General features: G+C 36.8%; 1 protein-coding gene across 6 annotated transcripts in view; it reads right to left on the bottom strand.

Annotated features, from left to right (window-relative positions):
* Positions 1-20,127, bottom strand: part of DMD (dystrophin) — a 1,043,683-nt gene that overhangs the window by 115,620 nt on the left and 907,936 nt on the right. For all 6 annotated transcript variants that reach the window (XM_054291254.1, XM_054291257.1, XM_054291256.1 and 3 more), the window contains 2 exons: positions 12,250-12,328; positions 436-496 (listed from right to left, as the gene is read on the bottom strand). In XM_054291254.1, coding sequence (XP_054147229.1) covers positions 436-496; positions 12,250-12,328 — 140 coding nt within the window. The remainder of the gene's footprint in view (positions 1-435; positions 497-12,249; positions 12,329-20,127) is intronic.

The following is a 20,127-nucleotide window of genomic DNA, read 5'->3' as shown; positions in this document are numbered from 1 at the left end:
TACAAAATATTAAAATTATTAATTAATTTCATTATTATGAACTATTTAAAAATTATAGGGTTAAAAAACCCCTAGTGAATCACATTTACAGCTGCAATTCAGAATGTTGGGGGCTTGTTTGGTTTTGAAAAACCTCCCATCCATGCACACAGAGGGCAACAGCACAATTTAAATTATAATCCAGGTACCTCAAAGCTTTACTTCATTTGCAGGTGATTTATAGCAGCATAAACCCAAACAACTTACAAATCAGGGCATCCTACTGTGTTTCTAGATAACTAGCACACTTCTGTGAAATGTATTGCAGGTTTTGTTCCTTTTTGTCCTTCCCATTTAGACACCATAGGAGCAGTTCACAATCATTTAAGAAAATTACTAACTCTCCTCTTACATAAGAAATTAAAATAGCTGGAATGAATTACTATTTATACTCACTTGATATAATACGGCACTTTGTTGGGTGAGATTGCCCTCTCCCAGGGGCCTTGGACAGAAGCTGTTAACAACAAAAAAACAAACAAATAAATAAATAGCTGCACACATACCCTCATACATACAAACATACCTAGAAGAGAAACGTGGAGGTCAAACAGGAAAGACAACGTTAATCTCTATAATTACAATTTTTCTCTCGGCCACGTTGATCCAGGTCTGTTTGCTCAGTTACCCGTGGAGGCAGGAAGGATTAACCTGCTGTTCTGAAACCTCTGTCCTAATCTGAGAGAAAGTGAACTCATTCAGCTGCAAAGATAAATACAAAAACTCCTTGAAAGCTAAGCTCACAGAACAGATACAAAGCAGAGCAAGCAACATATGATTCTGGGGTGTTCTCTTGTAGGATTCCTCCTGCTAAGGTGTTTGACTGGGTTTTCTTCTATTTCTTTCCTTGTGTGGTCAGCACTTCTCATCCTTCTAAGAACAGAATTATGCACTTGTTTACACTTTATGTTGAGTGAAATGACACTGAGAGATCATCATATTTTGTTTTTATTCCCTTACTGACTTGCTCTAAATGGTGGGCATTTTTATTCTTATTTCTCCACATTACCAATTGTGTCTTACTGTTTTCCAATGACAGCAGATAATGGAGAAAATGACAGTATGATCACAACAAATAGAGAGGAAATAACTTTTCCCACTTTTGGCTATCATGGTGTTAAATGTCAACATCAGCTTGCAGCACAATGAAAATATTTTGTAAAAGAGGTTTCTAGAAAACTCATTTGACAAAAGAATTATAAATTATTTTTTATTAGAGGCTGAGATAATTTATAATTTAGGCCATAATCAGGGAGATAACTTTTTTATTAGGAATTTTTTATATGTCAAAAAATTCGAGCCAAGATTTTTCTTTCTTTAATATAATGATTAAAACAGAAAACATATGAAGAGTAATCTAATGGAGGAAAAAACCCCAGCCTGTTGGCTTCACCCAGTATAACCTTTCTTTTTAGTGACCCCTGCTGTTCACAAAGGAAAGCAACTGTTACCAGGACAACTAGGAATTAGCTTCTTGACCATTTGGCTCTATTTTCTTTTCCTCTCTTACTCAAAATAGATACTTTAAAAATGCCACTCCCAACCTGCTTTATCAAAATCAACAAATCACAATACATAAAAATAATAATTACAAATATACATATTTAATCTATTTTGTACCAGATTCACAGAAGTCAGTCTGTAGACTGAAGTTAAGTTTCTCTCTGTTGTCCACATATTGCAGTATGGACGAGAGTTTGAGGAAGGAGATTAAATGTGCTTCTAAAATGGCTGTATAGGGAAATCTGACTAGTTTTGCACATGAATTGTGGAAAAGGGTTGGAGGGAGATGAGGAACTCCAACAAGGGGACAAAAATCAACCATGGGAGAAACTGGTGCCATTATAGACAGTCTGAAGAGGAAAAGGAAGAGCAGGTGGAACCAGGATACAGGCTGGGAAGAGGGTGAACAAATTTCATTTAAATTTTGGACAATGCTAAGAAGCTGTGCTAAGGAAAGAATATGATTGGATGAAAGAGAATCATGGAATGCTTAAGGTTGGAAGGGACCTTAAAGATCACATAGTTTCTATTTGCCTACCAAGGGCAGGGAACCTCCTATTAAACCACATTAATCAGAGCCCCATGCACAATGGGGAATCCACAACCTCTCTGGACAACCTTCCAGTGCCTCTCCACTCTTGCAGTAAAGAATTCCTTCCTAACACCCAATCTCAACCCATCCTCCTTCATCTTAAGGCTGTTTCCCCTTGTCCTATCACTACATGCCCTCATGAAAAGCCTCTCTTCACAAATATGATAGTCCTATTTCAGATTGCTGGTGGCCAAGGAGTTCCAAAAATTCTGCCTCAGCACCTCTGCATGTTCTGCTGTTGTCTTCAACCCCCAGCCAGCCATCTGTAGCTAAGCTGTCATTGCTTTCCTATTACTTACATTTACACAGATTCATGTTCTTAAAAGAAGAAAAGTAAATTTCAAAGGTATGAACCATGAGAATCAGTAACTCTCAAAATGTGCAAGAAACAGAATTTTAATTACAGTGTTAGATCTCTTGGAAAACCAGCACACTGCGCTGCCTTTGAAGGCTGTAGCATGGCCCACAAACACAGGAGCACAAAACCACATGCACTTTCAAATACAAACACTCAAATATACACCGACTTTATATATGACAAAATAACCCTTCTTGGGCCAGGCACTGCCCTTTGGTTCTGTGTTCATGGACTGCACGGCTGAGGAGCTGTGGAGGCCAAGGCTGCTGCCCATTGAGCTGCTCCTCCTGGTAGCACAATCTGCAGCTGCTCAGTTCCTGTGCTCTGCCACAGCCTCAAAGGATGTAAAGACACAATCTGTTATGTGATTTGTAGAAATGTGAAAAGCATCAAAAATAGAATATTGTGTAATGTTTTGATGTTAAAAATCTCAAAATAACCCCATTTGCAGGTTCATACAGAATTCTTAATCATGATGCTTAAATATTCTTTCTACTTTTAAGAAGAAAAACTGCTGCAAATATAATTTTGATGACTGCTTCAATATTCTCCATTCTAGATGGAAATAGGAAACAAAAGCTAAGGAGTTAGAGAGAGATCACTGTTTCATTTTAGACTATCAGTTACTATGTGATTCCTTTACATGCTTTCATTCAGTAATTCTAACCTAAGGTGTGCTAATATGTGGTCCATCAACCAGTTCTAAAATGCTTACTCAGTGACAATTGTAGGGTTCTTACCCATGGCCAATGGCATCACGTGAGAAGTAATTCAAATCAGATTACACTAAATTATCATTTTTGAAAGCAAAATACCCTTCAGTATTAACTAAAAATTGACCTTGTTCCATATTTCTCTCCCAAGCAATCATTAATATTCCCAATGGGAATACTACCAAGTTACAGTTGTTCCACTTTAAAATTTGTTTTTAATTCAATAGCTAAAGGACAGAATAGAAGGCTGCATATTTTTCAGAAGATGTATTTCATCTGTTGCTTCTGAATTAATCTGGGTAAGAGCTTTGCAGTCATAACTTATTATCACAGAATCTTACATATGATAGTGTTCTTTATCCATTAGAAGAGGAACAAATACTTTTGCTTTCATGAGAGCTCAGTGCTATAGGAATAACAAACAATTCTGTGATATTCTGCATTATTGGATTTAGTATTCCTTCAAGAGGTTGCTGTGAAGCTGTCTATAATACACTTCTGGTTTCCTGGATGATTCTAACCTTGCATAAATTTGAGTTGACAAAAAGTGCAGTACTTTTTGCAGCTATACACAGAGAATAATCATTTCATTTTTGGCAGAAGCCCAGAAAATGAGACTAGCTCTTTCTTATCTTTGGTTATCAGTACAGGTTTACTATCCATTCCAAAAGTAGTACAGGTAAATGGTTAAATCAACCTAAATGTCTTGCTAGCAAAGACTTTATATATATATATATATATATATATATATATACATGCTGTAGTATCCCTGTGTGCTACAGCACTCAAGAAGCAGAGATTTTCCTGTTTGCTGAGAGTAATTCCAAAGTGCTTTACTGTTTGAGCTTGCACAGTGTAAGAACCCATTACCATACACCCAGCTACTTTCAATGCTGTTGTGACTGAAATTAAATAACCACCACAAAATACAGGGCATTTTAAAGAGTGAATTTAAATTTCCCTACACTTTATTTGAATTGACATATATTTTAATGGTTACCTAATTTTTCAGTTTTATTTCTTTCTGTAGATGTTCTAAGAGCTGGGACTTGTTTTGCCTGTGAACACAGTTCTTGCTGGTAAGCAGACATTCTTACTTGTTGGCAGAATGTATAGTGAAATGGTGGCATGCTGGCTCTCTGAACTTCAGTACTGTTTTAATCTATGCAGGGATCTGAATGAAATATTAAACAGGATGATAGTAGTTGATACTACAAAAAAATAATCTTATAAATATTTCACTTTAGCAATGCAAACATAATGAAAAATACATGTATGTTTACTAATGGTAAACTATTCCTTCAGCTATTCAAAGAGTAAATTTGGTATGTCCACATTTAAATGTTACTCTTAGTGGTCCTCATTTAAATCGTCAGCACAGACTTTTAGTGTGTGCTATGTATCATATGAGTGTACTTTTTCAGTTCTAAATAAAAAAAAAATCTTTTGACTTTATTTTCACTAAGAGGTTTTGGACAGAAACCACAAAGAAGCATTGTGTAGTGTTCATACACTGTTACATATATCCTGTCAACTATTTTTTTCTCACTGTTAGAAGTTAATTATATTTACTATATATTCATTTTAGCATCATGGTAGTTAAAGGTGAGCTCATTTTTACATCCCCATTATCTTGTTTGGTGGCCATCGTGTCTGTAACTCAGCAAGCTGCTGAATTATGTTCACATTTCACATTTCATGATAATAATTCTCTGATTCAGCCTGGAAATTCTACCTGCATGACCTGTGTGACTTACACTGTTCTTACCTATCATTATCATCATTAATACCTTAATACAAACATAGAGTTAAGAAACTATTTATTTATTCACATAAAGTTTGTTTTGATAGCAATTATTTTCACTGCAGCAAAGTATGGATTTGGTGACTTCAGATAAAGGTAGGCAGGGAGAAAAAAATTATGAAATTATGTTTGCATCAGGAAAAGACTCTGATTCTAAATCAGAATTTTCCATCTGTGTAAGCTACTTCAACTTGTCAAAGAAGATTCATTGAGTACTACATTTTGATTATTTTCAGATAACACCATTATAAATGAGAAAATGCTGCTCTCCAGAGACTATAAGGAGGTCATGCTTTTCCTCCTTAGAGAACATGCTAAAGCAATATTTCCCCACCATAATCAGTGCATGATGCAGGCTGGCAGGATGTCATCTCCAAAATGCATATCTGCATGGCAGTGACATAATGGAAATGTTTGCATAACCTGCAAGCTCTTTGCAACAAATGCCACTATATACCTGTAAAAGACAGGGGCCTTTTCAGCTAAGATTTAGATTGATTTCTAAATTATGTGAATTTTTTATTATTCTAGGTAAGACTGATGAGCAATCAGACCATGTTGTGCAGCACTGAGGTCTAAAATTGCTTGATGTAGCTGAGAAACTGATGTCAGAACAATCAACCACTCAGCTGAGAAGCTGCAAGGCAGAAACATCAATCCAAACCCGCCTTTCAGAAGGTCTGCACAGCTTAGGGTCTGTTCTTCTCCAAGCCCAGCTGCACATGGGGATGGATTAATGGGTATTTTGGGAATAGAGAGCCCCTTCTCAGCTTGGATTCTGCCCTTCTTAAGTCCAATCAACCACTCACTACTTCCCTGGAACACCGTCAGCACTGTCTGTCGCCGTAGCACACGTGCACACCTTTACCAAATACGCCATATTTAGAGCATGTCTAACCAGAGAAGAGGCATCTTCAATGATTAAAAAATCTCTAAGAAGAGACTTTTAGTCATTAAAAAAGTTCAGCTTTGATCAGAGTCAATTATGACAACCAATCATTTTAGAAGAGTTAAAAGAGGCAATTCCATCCTGTGTTTCCTGCTGGAATCTTTATGGCCAACTTCAGATTTATCATCTGCAGCTTAGGGTCAACATTATATGGTAAGACCTAAATAATGCACACCTTTAATCATGAACAGCATTCCAGAAGTTTCCAAATGCCACTTTGTATTGTGAAATATAAAATCCATCTAGTGCTCATTTTCTTAAATGTCACACAACTGTAAAATGGCAGAAATACAAGAATCTACTTGTTTAATAGCAGAATACTGAATGAAATAGAGCAAAGAAATATAGATAGAGTTTATAATGGCCCACATACAGCTACTCCACATTGCTAACTTCTGTTGCACTCTTATTCTCTTAAAAATGGAGTCTCTAAAACTGGCTGATCAAATGAGGTTATAAAATGGCCTAATCAAATTGCTGGTGGGTGATTTTTGGCAAATTAAATATTCCATGTCTTACATAGCAAAATAGAACACAAAAATTCTGATATCCATATATAGAATATGCCTGTTGTATCCTAGTCCTGGAGCTTGAGAACAAAAGAATGTCTTAAACTGAACACAATAATAACATAATGCATAATGAAAAACTGAAAGCTCACTGTAAAATTAAGTCTACTAACTTTATTCCAAAAGTAGGCATAAAGATAACCTCTCAAAATATGGCAATGTTTTACTACTCTTAAAGACTTTTAGCAATCAGGCCAAGGCAAGGACTAGCAAAAGATGTAGCTATGGCCATGATGTTCTAAACAGGGAGAAATGGACTGAAGGCATTTTCTCTTAACTTAAAACCTGATGTACATCTCACATAAGTCTTGAGGTTGAATTGGTGCCCAGTGTTCTTAGAAATTCACCATGATAATCATAATGGCAAGAGCTGTGAAGTGTATTTGGTTTGTTGGTAATTTGCTAGTTTTTCCTTTTTCAGAAGCACATGTATTTCCTTTGCATTTATACTGAAGTAGAAAAAGAGTTTTCTAGCAATCATGCTCCTCTAGCTAATATGACCATATTTAAATGTATATAATACATAAATACTTTTTTTACAAGTACATTTAAATACAATAATAAAATCCCTCTGCTTTCAGAGAGTTCTCAGATCTTAGGCTGATTTGTGTCCACTTATCCTCTATCTTTATTCTACTACCTATTGATATTTTCTATTCAAAACATTTCCTGTGATATCTAAACATATTAAACCATTTTGCCAAAGGACATGGATGAATGGACATGTTTTTCAATGTTTGCTTGTCATATATATCTGAAAGACAATATGATATAATGCATGCAGTGACAAATAAGAGGGAAAGATACAGTTGCTTGCACTGGAAAATAATCTATCAGATGGATGGGTAAAGTGTCCTAAGAGTCATAGAGCCCTCTCATTTTTAGACTTGGATGTCTCAATTAGGACTTGCCCTTTTAAAGATATCTGCCTGTGCAAGAAAGAGCTTCCCTAGCCTTTGCTTTGCATAATAATCTGAGCACTCACACAGAAGCTGGGAGAAGTGAGTACTTCTCTCCCAGCTTGGAGGAATTCAGAGCCACATCTCCAGCTTCTCAGGAGAGTGGGCTAAATAACTGAAGGAAAACACAAAGGCACAGAAATGAGAAGAAAAAAGAGTCAGATCGGAACCTGAATAGCTCTGAGCTTATCCTGAGAAGGAGAGACCTACGATACACAGCCTACTCCTCTGATTTTTATTTTTAAGCAACAATTATCTGCTATAAAATGCAGCAGCTGCACTCTGATCACTTACAACACAAACTGGTGGCTCCAGCATTTGTCATCTTTCTGTTTCTGAATGAAAGCTGCTGAGGCTGCCTCATCTTGTGTTGCATTAAGTGCTGCTCTTACAAGTCCAAAACTGAAAGGCACAGTGAGGCATCTCCTGTTAGGTATCTACAGGTCCTAGCACAAATTTAGGTATGAGGATTTAACAGGCTGGTACTGACAAATGCAGGCAGCAAAAGCTCATAGCCTGGGAAATATGAATCACAAAATTTGGCTATGGGTACATCAGCCTTTTAGCCTTGCAAACCTACATGTTCTTTCTGTTCCTTGTATTCCCAGTTTTTTCATGTTGATGAAAGTCCATGTTATCTGAGCTTGAAAACCACTGGAATCTTCCAGTCATAATCCAAAGTAATTGCCAGTTATATGGTGAGCACTGTTTCATGCAGTCACTTCACTGACATGCTATACTTACTAAAAGATGGCTCATACTGGGGCTGGACAGTAAATTACAAGGTTGGCTCATAGTTTTTAAAGATGTAACACCTATTTTTCAGCAATCACCAGCCACAGCCATGCACATGAATGAACAATCACCAGCAATGCACATTAAGAAGTGTGAGTGATTGCTGAATAGCACTGCAAATGATATTAGAAACAGTCTGACATCAATGCTACCTCTCACTTATTGCATCTCAAAAAGAGTAATAACTATTGTGACATACAATAGTTATGTGTGGGTCTTCCAACAAGAGAAATGAATCTCATTTTTTGTAAGAGGCACAATCACAGAGAAAAATACAGATGAAGTCAAAACAGTAAAATTATTCCAGAGGAGTCACTGAAAACTTTGGAGCTGGCATTGTGTTTAAAATTTGCAGATATTCTTTTTCACACCTCAGTTACTGTATATAATTCCCAAATTAAGCACCATCATCCATGAAAGGATCACAGATTTTTCTTGTAATTACTTTGCTAAATATTTACAAGTTTCTTTTTAATAGAAAGATTTTTTTTTTTACAGTGGTTTTACACCCTGATTTAGAGAATTCTAATTAAACAAGTCTAATTAAATATGTCTAAGCAAGTCCTTCAAAACCAACAAACTCACTCCACAAATCCATGATATCAAGTTTTTTTTCCCATTTAATTCATTTATCAGATGTATCTTAACTATTGTTGTGAATTCTGTGTGACCTTGGCAAGGAATGAACTGAGCTGGAGCTGGGACTGCCTCTGTGGATACTGACAAAGCAAAATGAGTTTGGGGAAGCCTGAAGGGCAGAAGCTCAAGGAGTGGGGTGAGAGAGACCATTAAAAAATGTAGAAGGCCTGGAGAGAGGCAAGTTCATGTGAAATGTCATGGCCAGTTTTGAGAAGTCTTTTACACTAGAGGCAGATCCAAAGCCTTAAAGGAGAGAGACACAAGTGGATCCCATTCCTTTGCCACTATCTCTTGAATTTACAACCAGGAAACATCTGAATTGTCCGACGCCACAGCATTGATAAACACTGGCACTTGGTCATTTAAAAGAGGAGAGAGCGGAAAAAGAATGTTGACCTGCATGAAAAGACAATGGAGAAAAGCTCTCTAATTTTAAAATTCCACAAATAAGAATACTTTTTTTTCCCTGCTTTTACACTCCTTATCTCTCTAGCTCACACCTTCTTTCCAATCTCTTTCAGAAATAGCTCTATGAATAGCCCTTAGAACAGGCTGTAAGTGCTTAGAAACAGGGACTACCACTTGATTTCTTGCCTCACAGGGTGTGACAAATATGAGGTCCCTGCATCACTCCCCCATTACTTTTGTGCTAGGTTTTCAACAGCCCCATGCAGCTTCAGTTTCAACCAAGCAGAAAAAGACAGATGATACTATAATTTCTATGTATAAAATAATAACAAGCACATGAAAAAGTTACCATGATTAGCAGATCATATTTATTTCTTTCTGATAGGAGAGAAATGTAATTCAGTCACTGATTTTATGTGACCTTGACTGCAGTACCAGCCTCTTTGCAGCACTACTTAAAGGCATATCAACTATAAAAGGATAATTTTCATGTAAGAATATAAGCAGATATTATTACTTGTACCTTAAGATGGGCAAGTTTGTATGGAAGAGGGAAAGTTGATGCTCAGTAGGGAGGATGAACTGATTGTTACTGGCAAATAAACTTGATATTCAATAAGCAATAGATTGCTTATTTTCCTTACTGATTATAGTTTGCACTGATCTTATGTGTATCTCAGCTCCTTAGATAAAAATGCTCTCTGAGTTTTGAGCTTTTAAAAGAAAACCATAAAAATTGCCATGATTAATCCTTTCACTGCTGTTGCCACAGACTGATCAACTTGGACTCTACCACGTACAAAAACCTAATTTACAAGCCATTAAATTCGCCTTCATTTGATCTGCCTGATTTTGTTTGGCAGCCTTTATGTCTGACTTGTTCACCCCCAAAAGTACAGCTGCAGAAAAACCACTGGTGCTGGATGGCAAGGACTGTGTCACCCTCTCCTGCACTGCTCTCTCTCCCATGGTTGTGCTTCCATCCATGCAGGGATGCAGCAGAGGTAGTAAAAAAGCATAAAAAGTATGTCAAAGCATGGTATTTTCCTAGCCATAGTGATTGTACATGATAGTGGATGTTTTTGGAATTTGATGCTTATGAAAGATGGGACTGATATATGTACTGGCAGTTTTCAGTGACTGCAGTTTTTGATGTGGGAAGTATGCCGCAAATGTTTTCAATTTTTGATATGGGAAGTATTCTGCAAATGTTTTCAGAACCTAACTTTTGTATGCGTGGGTAAGATTACGTATTTGCACACACATCTAAGAGAGAAGAACAAAAAAGTAAATACAAATGCCCATTTTTCTAAGTGATAGTTGGACTATTTCCAAAATCAACACATTTTCACCTGACTCCTTTTCCTATGGTGAGCCTCAATGGAATGAAGTGTCCAGAATGATGTCCACAATTTGCTGGCTCTAATTAGTTACAAATAAGAATAATCTCACTAGTGGTGGGTGGGCTAAAAAAGGTGACTATCACACACTGATCATCTTTTAGATTTATTTAGTTTAGCAATAGTAAGGCAGAATGGGCCTAGGAAAATTGTCTGGCTGCACCCAACACCAGCACAAAGACACCTTGATCAGTGTGATAATGCAGTGCAGGTCACTCTAGTCTCTTCCAGACTTGCTTAATTTACCCTACAGATTTATACTTTCACCAAGAATACAACATGGGTCACAAGTAAAAACAGGTATGTGCTTAAACATTGTGTTTATGTCACATATTCATAGCTCTTGCACATTCAGTCTTGGCAAGTTTGATTTGCAGTTATGTATATTGAGCTGAAAAAATATTCCCAGTGATCAACAATTAAAGAAAAGTGGGTTTGAAAGAAATAACGAAAATAGGACTAATTTCTTCATAGGATAATAATTTGACAAAAGAAGGTTCAGGGTTGAATCAGCCTGCATTAGTCTTATTTGGCACAACATCAACCTTGGATTTGATTTTGCAGGACACCCTGCTGAGAATTTTCAGTTTCCCATTAAGATCTTCAATGGGAAAATGGTTAACCTATTAAAATTACAAGGCAGTATCAGCTGAAGAAAAGTTTGTCCTCTATCCCACTGTGAATGTTGCTGTGCAATAATAGCACCATCTATTTCCAATGTCTGGATAGCTTGTCCCTCTGCATGTAGGAGACCATTATCCTGTGACTGTGTTCTCTTCTGCTGATATAATCTCTTAAATAAAGCTCTACTGTTTACTTTCCTTAATTGAAGTACAATGGAAAAGACATGGCCTTTAAGAAGCTTCACTTTAGTCACTGCCTTGGAGCTTTGAAGGTGTTTCAAGTTGTCTTTCAGTGTACTTCAAAACATCCTTGATAAAAGAATGCGTGTGGAGGTGAAGTGGGAATTTTGCTGGCAATTATATTTTATGCAGAGTTGTAAAAAGTTTACTCAGCTGTCATTCCTCTGCCAACTTTCCCACCCCACTTTTTATCCTCTCATTGCTCTGCTAAGTGATCAAATCCTAGAAAATTTTTTTCTTGCATATCTGGTTTTGCCCCTTTTTGGAGCTGAACATTTCTTTAAACAGAAAAGCCAAATCTGTGTTGTTTTGGGGTTTTTTAAAATCCTTTCTGGATTAAAATAATCAGAAACTCTTTTCAACATAATTTTACTTTACTAGTCCTAAAGGCAGCCCCCAAATGAAGATGAGACTCACAGAGACAGAAGTGGGCAAAAGGAGACTTGATAATGGCAGATGTTTTCCTTTTACTCTGGACCTGGACAATATGAACTTATTTAACACTCCTCTGCACCCAGGGAAGAGAAAATAAAAGAAAACAATTGCAATACGGACTAAAATAGAAACTCATAACAACAACTAGCACATGGCCACAAAATGATCAATTAAATGTGTATGCAAACTGCACAAGAAGAATGAGAAATAAGAAATCACTCACTGGTAAGAAAATGCTGGGAAGTAGGGCCAAAATCCCTGTGAGCTTCATGCAGTTGCTTGATGCGCTCATCAACAGCCACCTGTTAAGAGAGGAGGAAAAAAATGACTTTTATAGACAAGAAACAAAGAGCAATTATAGTCAGATCATTTTTTTATTAGTGAACATTCAGTTTAAAATTAAGCAGTTTCCTGCAACAAATGTTATCTTTCAGAGTCTTCAGATGAGATGAAATGTGTCACTGGAAAAAAAGGTAAAAAACAAAAAGGTTTTTTTCTGTTGTCCCTATCTTAACTGATGCTAGAAGAAGCTGAAAATGAAAAGGCTGATAAATAAAGGTAAAGCAAATTGGCCTGACATTATGTACCTGAAAATAGTATGACTGCTGCTTGTCAATATTGGAGTCAGAATATCCATCTGTTAATAATATTTCTAAACTACTTTTGAAGTACTTTTGAAAATACAGTATTATAAATCAGCACGTGAAAAGTAATCTCATTTAATGTGGACAGGATAACCATATTTCAACCAAGTGCTGAAATGAGGTTAACCAAAAGAGAGCGGCTGGTACAAACATTTTGCTGTTCTTTTTATCACTCAAACCTTTGCCCCTCAACCCTTTCCTCAGAACAGACCCTTGAAGAACATGTTCCTGAGGTTTTGTTGGGTTGGTGTACTGAATGAAAACAGAGACAGTAGTTTAGGACTTAGTTTAGGTCTAGTTTCTCAGTGGTAAGTTACATAAAAAGTCTTTGTCTCACCTCACTTCCTTGAGCTCTTCTTGTGTTAAACTATGACACATGTGATAGATAACAAGAACTTTAACCCTTAAACAACTCATCTTTGAAACAATACACCGTAAGTTAACATAACCCATCAACAAACTATAGGAAAATTTATAAAAGATAGAAGACACTTCATGATAACAGAGTTCCCCAGGTGGATGTTATTCATGATAAAATTAGGAACACCAAAAAACCTGTTATTTCCCTCTTATGGAGTAATCTCCATAACTTTAATAAGAGGGACTTCCCTCCCTAAGTAAACTAAATGAAAACTATTTTAAACTAAAAATTTTAGGTTTTATTTCTTTACACTATCAATGAAAAAAAACTGGTGCGGGAGAAAAAGTATTCTGAAAGGTTTACTTGGATTCTTACTACTTTTCTTCCTTTTAGTTACTTTTAATAAAACTTTCTTTATACCCTTTTAAAGTTTTGAGCCTACTTTACCTTTCCCCTCATTCTATCTCACAATAGGAAACAAACACATTAGTTAGGAAATCTCAAAATTAGTAAAAATCTCAAATTAAAAAACCAAAACCACTACAGACTGGTTTTATCTTTACCATTGAAAATCTCAGTGGAGTATTGAGCAAGTGGCCAGAAGGGGGTGGTTACAATAAGATTCCCTGGTGTATGAGTGTCATCTACCAGTCTCTTTATAGCCTGTATGCTAGAAGGATGTCATGAAGTTAGACCTAGGAATGGAATTAGATAAAAAAAGGAAAAAAAACCTTGAAAGTAATGATAGAATAATTTTGAAATATAATAAATAAAGCAACTGAGAGGAATCAAGTTCGCTTAAATTTTGCCTGTAAAAAAAGGTGTTCCATCAACACTGGCAAAGCAGAAGGTAAGTATACTTTAATTGGCCTAATTGTGATATACAAAACAAGGAAACAAATAGGTTGCACAGGTAAAATGCAAACTACATTTTAAAACTTCCAGGGAATTTCTTGGTTGGTGGTAGGAGGGAACTATTGTATAGTAACTGGACATGATACAGTTGGAAGGGAAAAATTTAAAAAGGTAGAATTAATGAGCTATTTGATATGACTGTGTGTGTTTGCCAGATAACCCCTAGAACCCAAAATCTTCTTTAACTAAGCAATAGCAATTTACTGCCAAGACATGATTTATTTGCTTACAATTTTAAAACTAACACTATAAGCAAAAATGCCCATTTGCTTTCTTTCCTCAAACTATTTTTCAGGTGCTTTTCCTGCAGCTCCCTTCATTTCTGTGTCATCTTTTCTGGCTTCCCACTGAATTGCAGGAACAGATGCTTCTGTTAAGCAGTGCTTCATACCAGGGACTGACTTTGAGCTTGAGTTCACACCCAATTCACTGCACAGAAAGAAGCTGGGGAAGTCTGTAACTGCACAGAAAACCACGAAAGGGCTGCTTCTGGTCATCAGTAGAATTAGCTTAAGTGCAGAATAATTAACTGAAGTGCTATTATTTTTAACCAAGAAATGACCTTCCAATGAAGACTAGAAAGATAATCTTAAACATACCTAAACACATGCAAATAAAGCCACTGGAAAAATGTATGGAAAATGCATATGCTCTTTAAAATTGTCTTAAAATTACCTCATAACATACTTATTTTGTCATTAGGAAATATTGGTTAATAAAGAACTATATGGCTCTTCCTTTATATTAGTACATGTTTTTATTAAGTGAACCAGGATGGAAATTTTTTTGCTGGCATGAAGACTCCCTAAAGAGAATGAGAACTTTACAAACACACAGTGGGGAGCAGTGTTTCATATAGGAAAATTTCAACAGCCAAATAGTGGTCAGCAAAGGGCATGGGAACCCTTTAGTACACATGACCACTGCCAGCACACAGCCTATTCAACTTCTGTAAGTGTGCTAAACCTGAGAATTCCAATCCCCTCAAACCATCCACGTAACCTTTAAACTGCACACAATTATTAACCTGAAGATTTTTATGTACATCAGCAAAATAAAACACCTTACACACTTCAGGGTTAACTTTCCAACTGAACAGCTTTGGATGTGAGCCAGGAAATACTTCTTTCTAGAGGTAGATTTTGTCAATACAGAGAAAAAGAAAACACTGAGAAATGTTGAGAATTCTCCAGGAAATATCACCTGAGAGTACAAAACATTACTCCACTTGGCTCCCAGGAAATACCACTTGCTGGTGTATTGGCTTACAACCTTTTAGGTAAAGACATTAAAAAATGAACTTACTTTTGTTGGTACATCAAGGAAGATTATTGCAGTCAGTTTCTATTAATTTTATCAAAACTAACACATAAATGGTAAAATAACAGAATTTGAACTGACAATAACTTAGATAATGGTGTACAAAAAATACCCACTGAAACAATCCTTGCTTAAACTTACAGAAGAATGTGTCTCTGATCCAATAAAATCAGATTTGGATTTGACTTAGTGACTTATATATCAATGATCTGAAGAAGGAGATTCTATCAATAGAAGTCTTCATAAATGTTTCATGGTTCTTAAAAGAAATTCTCACTGGCATGTAAAGGTGTTTCTTATTTGTCATAAACAAGCCATAGGTAATTCCCAAATTTTAGATTTTTGTATTGTTTTTGTTTTTCCTTCAAATCAAGTGAAATAGGCTCCTTCAAAATGAGCACAAACAGTATCTCTTGTTTGTATGCTATGCTCTGAGCCATGAGCAGTTAGAATAAAATGTGAACAACTGGAGCCTTGTGGTGTGGGAAGAAAACTGCAAAATTTTCAAGCCCATTCAAGCATTCATTTTCCTTGCTTTAAAGGGAAGGAAAAAAAAAGTGGTGTTAATGAAGTTCTGATTTCAGTAGTGTTGGCTAAACCATGAAAAAAATACTACTTTAAAGGTACTATTATCAGAATGTAACATGCAAGATCACAGAATGGGTAAAGCTGGAAGGGACCACAGTGGTCATCTGGTCCAATCTCCATGGGATGGGACTGTGGATTTCATTTGGGCACCTTTTAGGTAAAACTGCACAGTATTCCTCCACAAGAACTGCTACAAATAAATAAATTAATAAATAAATGGATTTCTAAAAAGTCAGCTATTGCTTTATCATGATGAGAGAATTTGATTTAAACAGAACTAATATAAAAATATGTTTATAACTAATTTTTACATAAAAAAAAACATCAGAACTTTCTGTAATTGGGATACTTGAACCATTGCTTTTCTTCACTGGGGATGCATGCTTGAAAGGACATGCATTTCCATTTTTTATTTAATCCAATGTTTTATATAACATTGATCTTCTTTCAATCGTAACAAATGAAAGAACCACAGCAGTGCAGTAAATATACTCGAGATTGAAGATGGTAATATTAAAGATCCTGTACTGATTTTAAGTGATATTGACATGGTACAGAAATAGCTTCTGCTAAAAAAATTGGCTAGAACAAAAAAATTAAAGTCTTTCTCCTTTAAAGACATTGAAAACATTTGATGAAAAGAGTTCTGTTTCCCATCCCTCGGATTCAGCCCTGTGAACTGAATCTATAATCAAGTTCAGAAAAACAAATTAAGACAATAACAAAAGCAAAGCTGTTCCATGCAGTTGTTAGCAATAGTTTCAAGTGCTTTACCTAATGTGGGGTTCAACCTTGACGACAACATTTTTATAAGAGCTCCACTGCAGTCAGAATAAGGATTTGATGGATTTAATTTGGGTCTACTACTACATTCTGGCAGGAGGGTAGTGGGTGGGATTTGTCCTGTTTTTTCTTTTTTTGAGGTTTAACTGAGAATATATTTATGATATATAAAGTGTTCTTTTGTGTTTATGTCTACACTGCAAAGTAGACCTAGATCAAGAAGGAAATATGAGCTGTTTAACTCTCACTATTTTCCATGTTCTCAAAAAGTACCCAACAGCAGCTGTCCAGGAGGGCTGGAGGTGCTGAAATACCCCAAGATGTGCTGGAGGAGGGAGGCACACCCAGCATATAATTGAGGTTGTGCCTGCAAACAGGGAGTGGCCTCAGCAAAGAGCTATAGGAATGGTCTCTCTTATCAATCCATCAACCTTGTCCTCTTGGATCTACCAACACTACAGAGACATAAGAGCCTTGGCCTAGCTGTGGTATAACCCTGCCACAGCCTTGCCCATAGCTTTGATTTTCAACTGAACAAGTTCAGTGGAGGAAATTTACCCCAGGGCTCTTATCTGATCTGTGACTGTGGCTGAATTACCCTGCAATGAGCTAAGGGCACTGCTTGGCTGCCTCTCTGTGCTCAGCACTCTCAGGGAATTCACATTCAGTGAACATTCAGCAAGGAATTTATTAAAAATTACATGAAGGTGTGCAAGTGGCAATTTTTACTTATTAACATGAAGCAGCAGAAATGAGATCACTAGTTTAAAAAACTGCTAAATGTAAAGAGTTAAGGCAACTGTTGAATGGCTGGGATTCTTAGGAATAGCAAGAAAAGGGAGAAAGAATAGAAGATTCTCACCCAAACGGCTATATTTAGTGCAGCAGCAAAAGGACACACAATCTCCTTTTTCTTTTTTTGGTCAAAATTTGCTTCACCAAAAGCTGTTCTCACAAAAAGAGAAGGGCAATTTTCTGTATCAATCAGCATGCATCCACACAATACTTATTAAAATAACACTCCTTTAATTTCCCCACCACATTCACAGCATTTCCACAGCCTCCTGACCTTGACTCCAACCAAGCACAGCCAATTTGCCTGCACATCAAAGCAAACCGGCTCCTACAAGACCCTCTTTAATGTTGCCCAGCAATTCTCCTCCCAAGAGCTGAAAAGCTTCTTTCTTTGCTCTCACTGTCAGAGCTGTCAAAGCAGTTCGAGGCTGCTCTCCACTAATCAATAAACAGGAAGATCTGATCTGCTGCACTTCTAATAGCTACCGAATCCAGTCACTCACTGCTCCCCGTCCATTAGGAGATAAGGATGGATTTAAATAAGCACACTTTGTGCTGTTAATGAGGAACAGCAGGGGGGAAAGGCGATTGATAGCCATTGTTCCCAGCTGCTGAAGTTCAGGTTTAAGTCTTGGCATTTACTGAGTTGAAAAATCGGCTAAGGACAATTAGTTTTCTGGTGAAAAGTTCAGTGTTCTGAAATATTTTGAGAGCGTAAAAATGGGCTTATTTTCCACATTAAAGAAAAAATAGATAAGTACAATGCTATTTGCATGCATTTACAGCTGTTACAAAGACTAAATTCAAATTTCTGGGTCATGGGGGGACTGTATATTTCAGCAGATTGAAATCTGAGTGACTTCATGCAATTCCCCTTTCAGTAAAAAGCCCCAAACATAAGAAATAGTAGAACACATGTTCTTATACTTTGTACTGCCTTTTTATATTTTCAGATGAGATGGGAATAAAACAATATAAATTCAGGAAACATCTTAAAGCTTGCGGCACAGACCCTTAGAAAACAGTAAATAAAAGAATGATCTCCTTGAATGAATATGTCTACTGTGAATAAGCAGCTATCACTTCTTAGGCTTTTGTTTTATAATTCTAAATCCGTGCACTTTGGCCTTTGTGTTTCTCCATGCCTGAGGAAAGTTAGGTCTTAAAGTTTAAATAACAAAACCATCCAAATTTGGAAAGAATAAAACAGTTGTAAACCATGTGAAATCTTAAGAACAAATATCTTTAGGAAACAATTCTCTTAGGAAATGTTACTTGTTTTGGATAAAAGATATTCTCTCATTTGATATCCCCACTGCTCCCACAAGCTGATGGAGGTTCTGCAAGGTTCTTTCACATCACTCTGTGTTCCTCATTTCTATCCATGAACACTTGTAGGATATGAAATATTTCATAAAACCAGCATGAGCTGAGAATGGGCTCAGCCTTTCAAAGGTACTAGAAACTGCTGTGCTGCCTTCCATTCTGGAGCATTTCTTAACAAAGCTTTCAAATTCTGCACTGTCCAACCACATGAATTCTTTCTTAATATTGCTTTTTGTATGCAATTTAATCAATATCAACTATTTTTTTCTGCCAGATTCCTTGCTATACAGTATACCAATAAACTAATTTCACAAATATTGATATTTAGCAACTATTTTTCTCAGAAAGCAGCAGTACACTAATTAAAAAGTTTTAAATGTATAATTTACATTAGCTTCAAATTCAAACAAATAAATTCTCATTGAGACCCCCTAGCAGATTTCAGTTCAGGTGGGCTGTGGCTTGCCTAACCACATCTCTGTACTCTTGGACAGTGCTTCTATATTCCTCCCAGGTTACCTGTCCAAGCTTCCTCTTTCTGTGCAATGCCTTTTTTGTGTTTGAGTTTTGCAAGGAGCTCCTTGTTCATGCACACAGGACTCTGGGCACCCTTTCTGGACTCCCTGCTGTTCAGGATGGACCAGTTTTGAGCTTTTTAGAAAGTGATCCTTTCTCATCAATGAACTTCCTTGGACCTCTCTTACTTGCAGGGGTTTATCCTGCAAGCAGATCCCTGAAGAGGAGCAGGTCTGCTCTCCTGGAGTCCAGCCTCATGGTCAGAGACCATGTGCTCTCATGGTCACTGCAGCCCAGGAGTGTCTTTGCCTTTCACCTCCCTGTCACAGACATGTTTTATGAAAAATCCTTTCCTTAGGATTTTTCCTCCTGAGAAGCTGAGAGGCCTCAGGAACAAAATATAAGCAATGGTTTTCTGCTGCTATGGAATGCAATAGGTGCATCTGTGATTGGTCTCATAGAGTTGTTTCTAATTAATGGCAATCACAGTCCAGCTGGCTTGGACTCTCTGTCTGAGACACAAGCCATTGTGATTCATACTTACTTTTTCTATTCTTAGCTAGCCTTCTGATTAAATGCTTTCTTCTATTCTTTTAGTATAGCTTTAATATAATATATATCTTAAAATAATAAATCAAGTCTTCTGAAACATGGACTCAGATCTTCATCTCTTCCCTCATCCTCGGACCCCTGCGAGCACGGTCACACCTCCCCAGTGAGCCTCTCCTTGTTTGTGGGTATGAGCTCCAGCAGAGCCTCTGTCTGCACTGGTTCCTCCATCAGTTATATCAGGAAGTTTCCCAGGAGCTCACTGCAATGGTTAGAATCTGCTGTGTTGTCTCTCCAGCAATTA

The sequence above is a fragment of the Melozone crissalis genome, unplaced genomic scaffold (assembly GCF_028551555.1).
Source record: "Melozone crissalis strain CALT ecotype California unplaced genomic scaffold, PUWL_Pcris_2 ptg000090l_1, whole genome shotgun sequence".
In the NCBI taxonomy this organism is placed as follows: Eukaryota; Metazoa; Chordata; class Aves; order Passeriformes; family Passerellidae; genus Melozone; species Melozone crissalis.
This window is presented reverse-complemented; position numbering and strand designations above follow the sequence as displayed.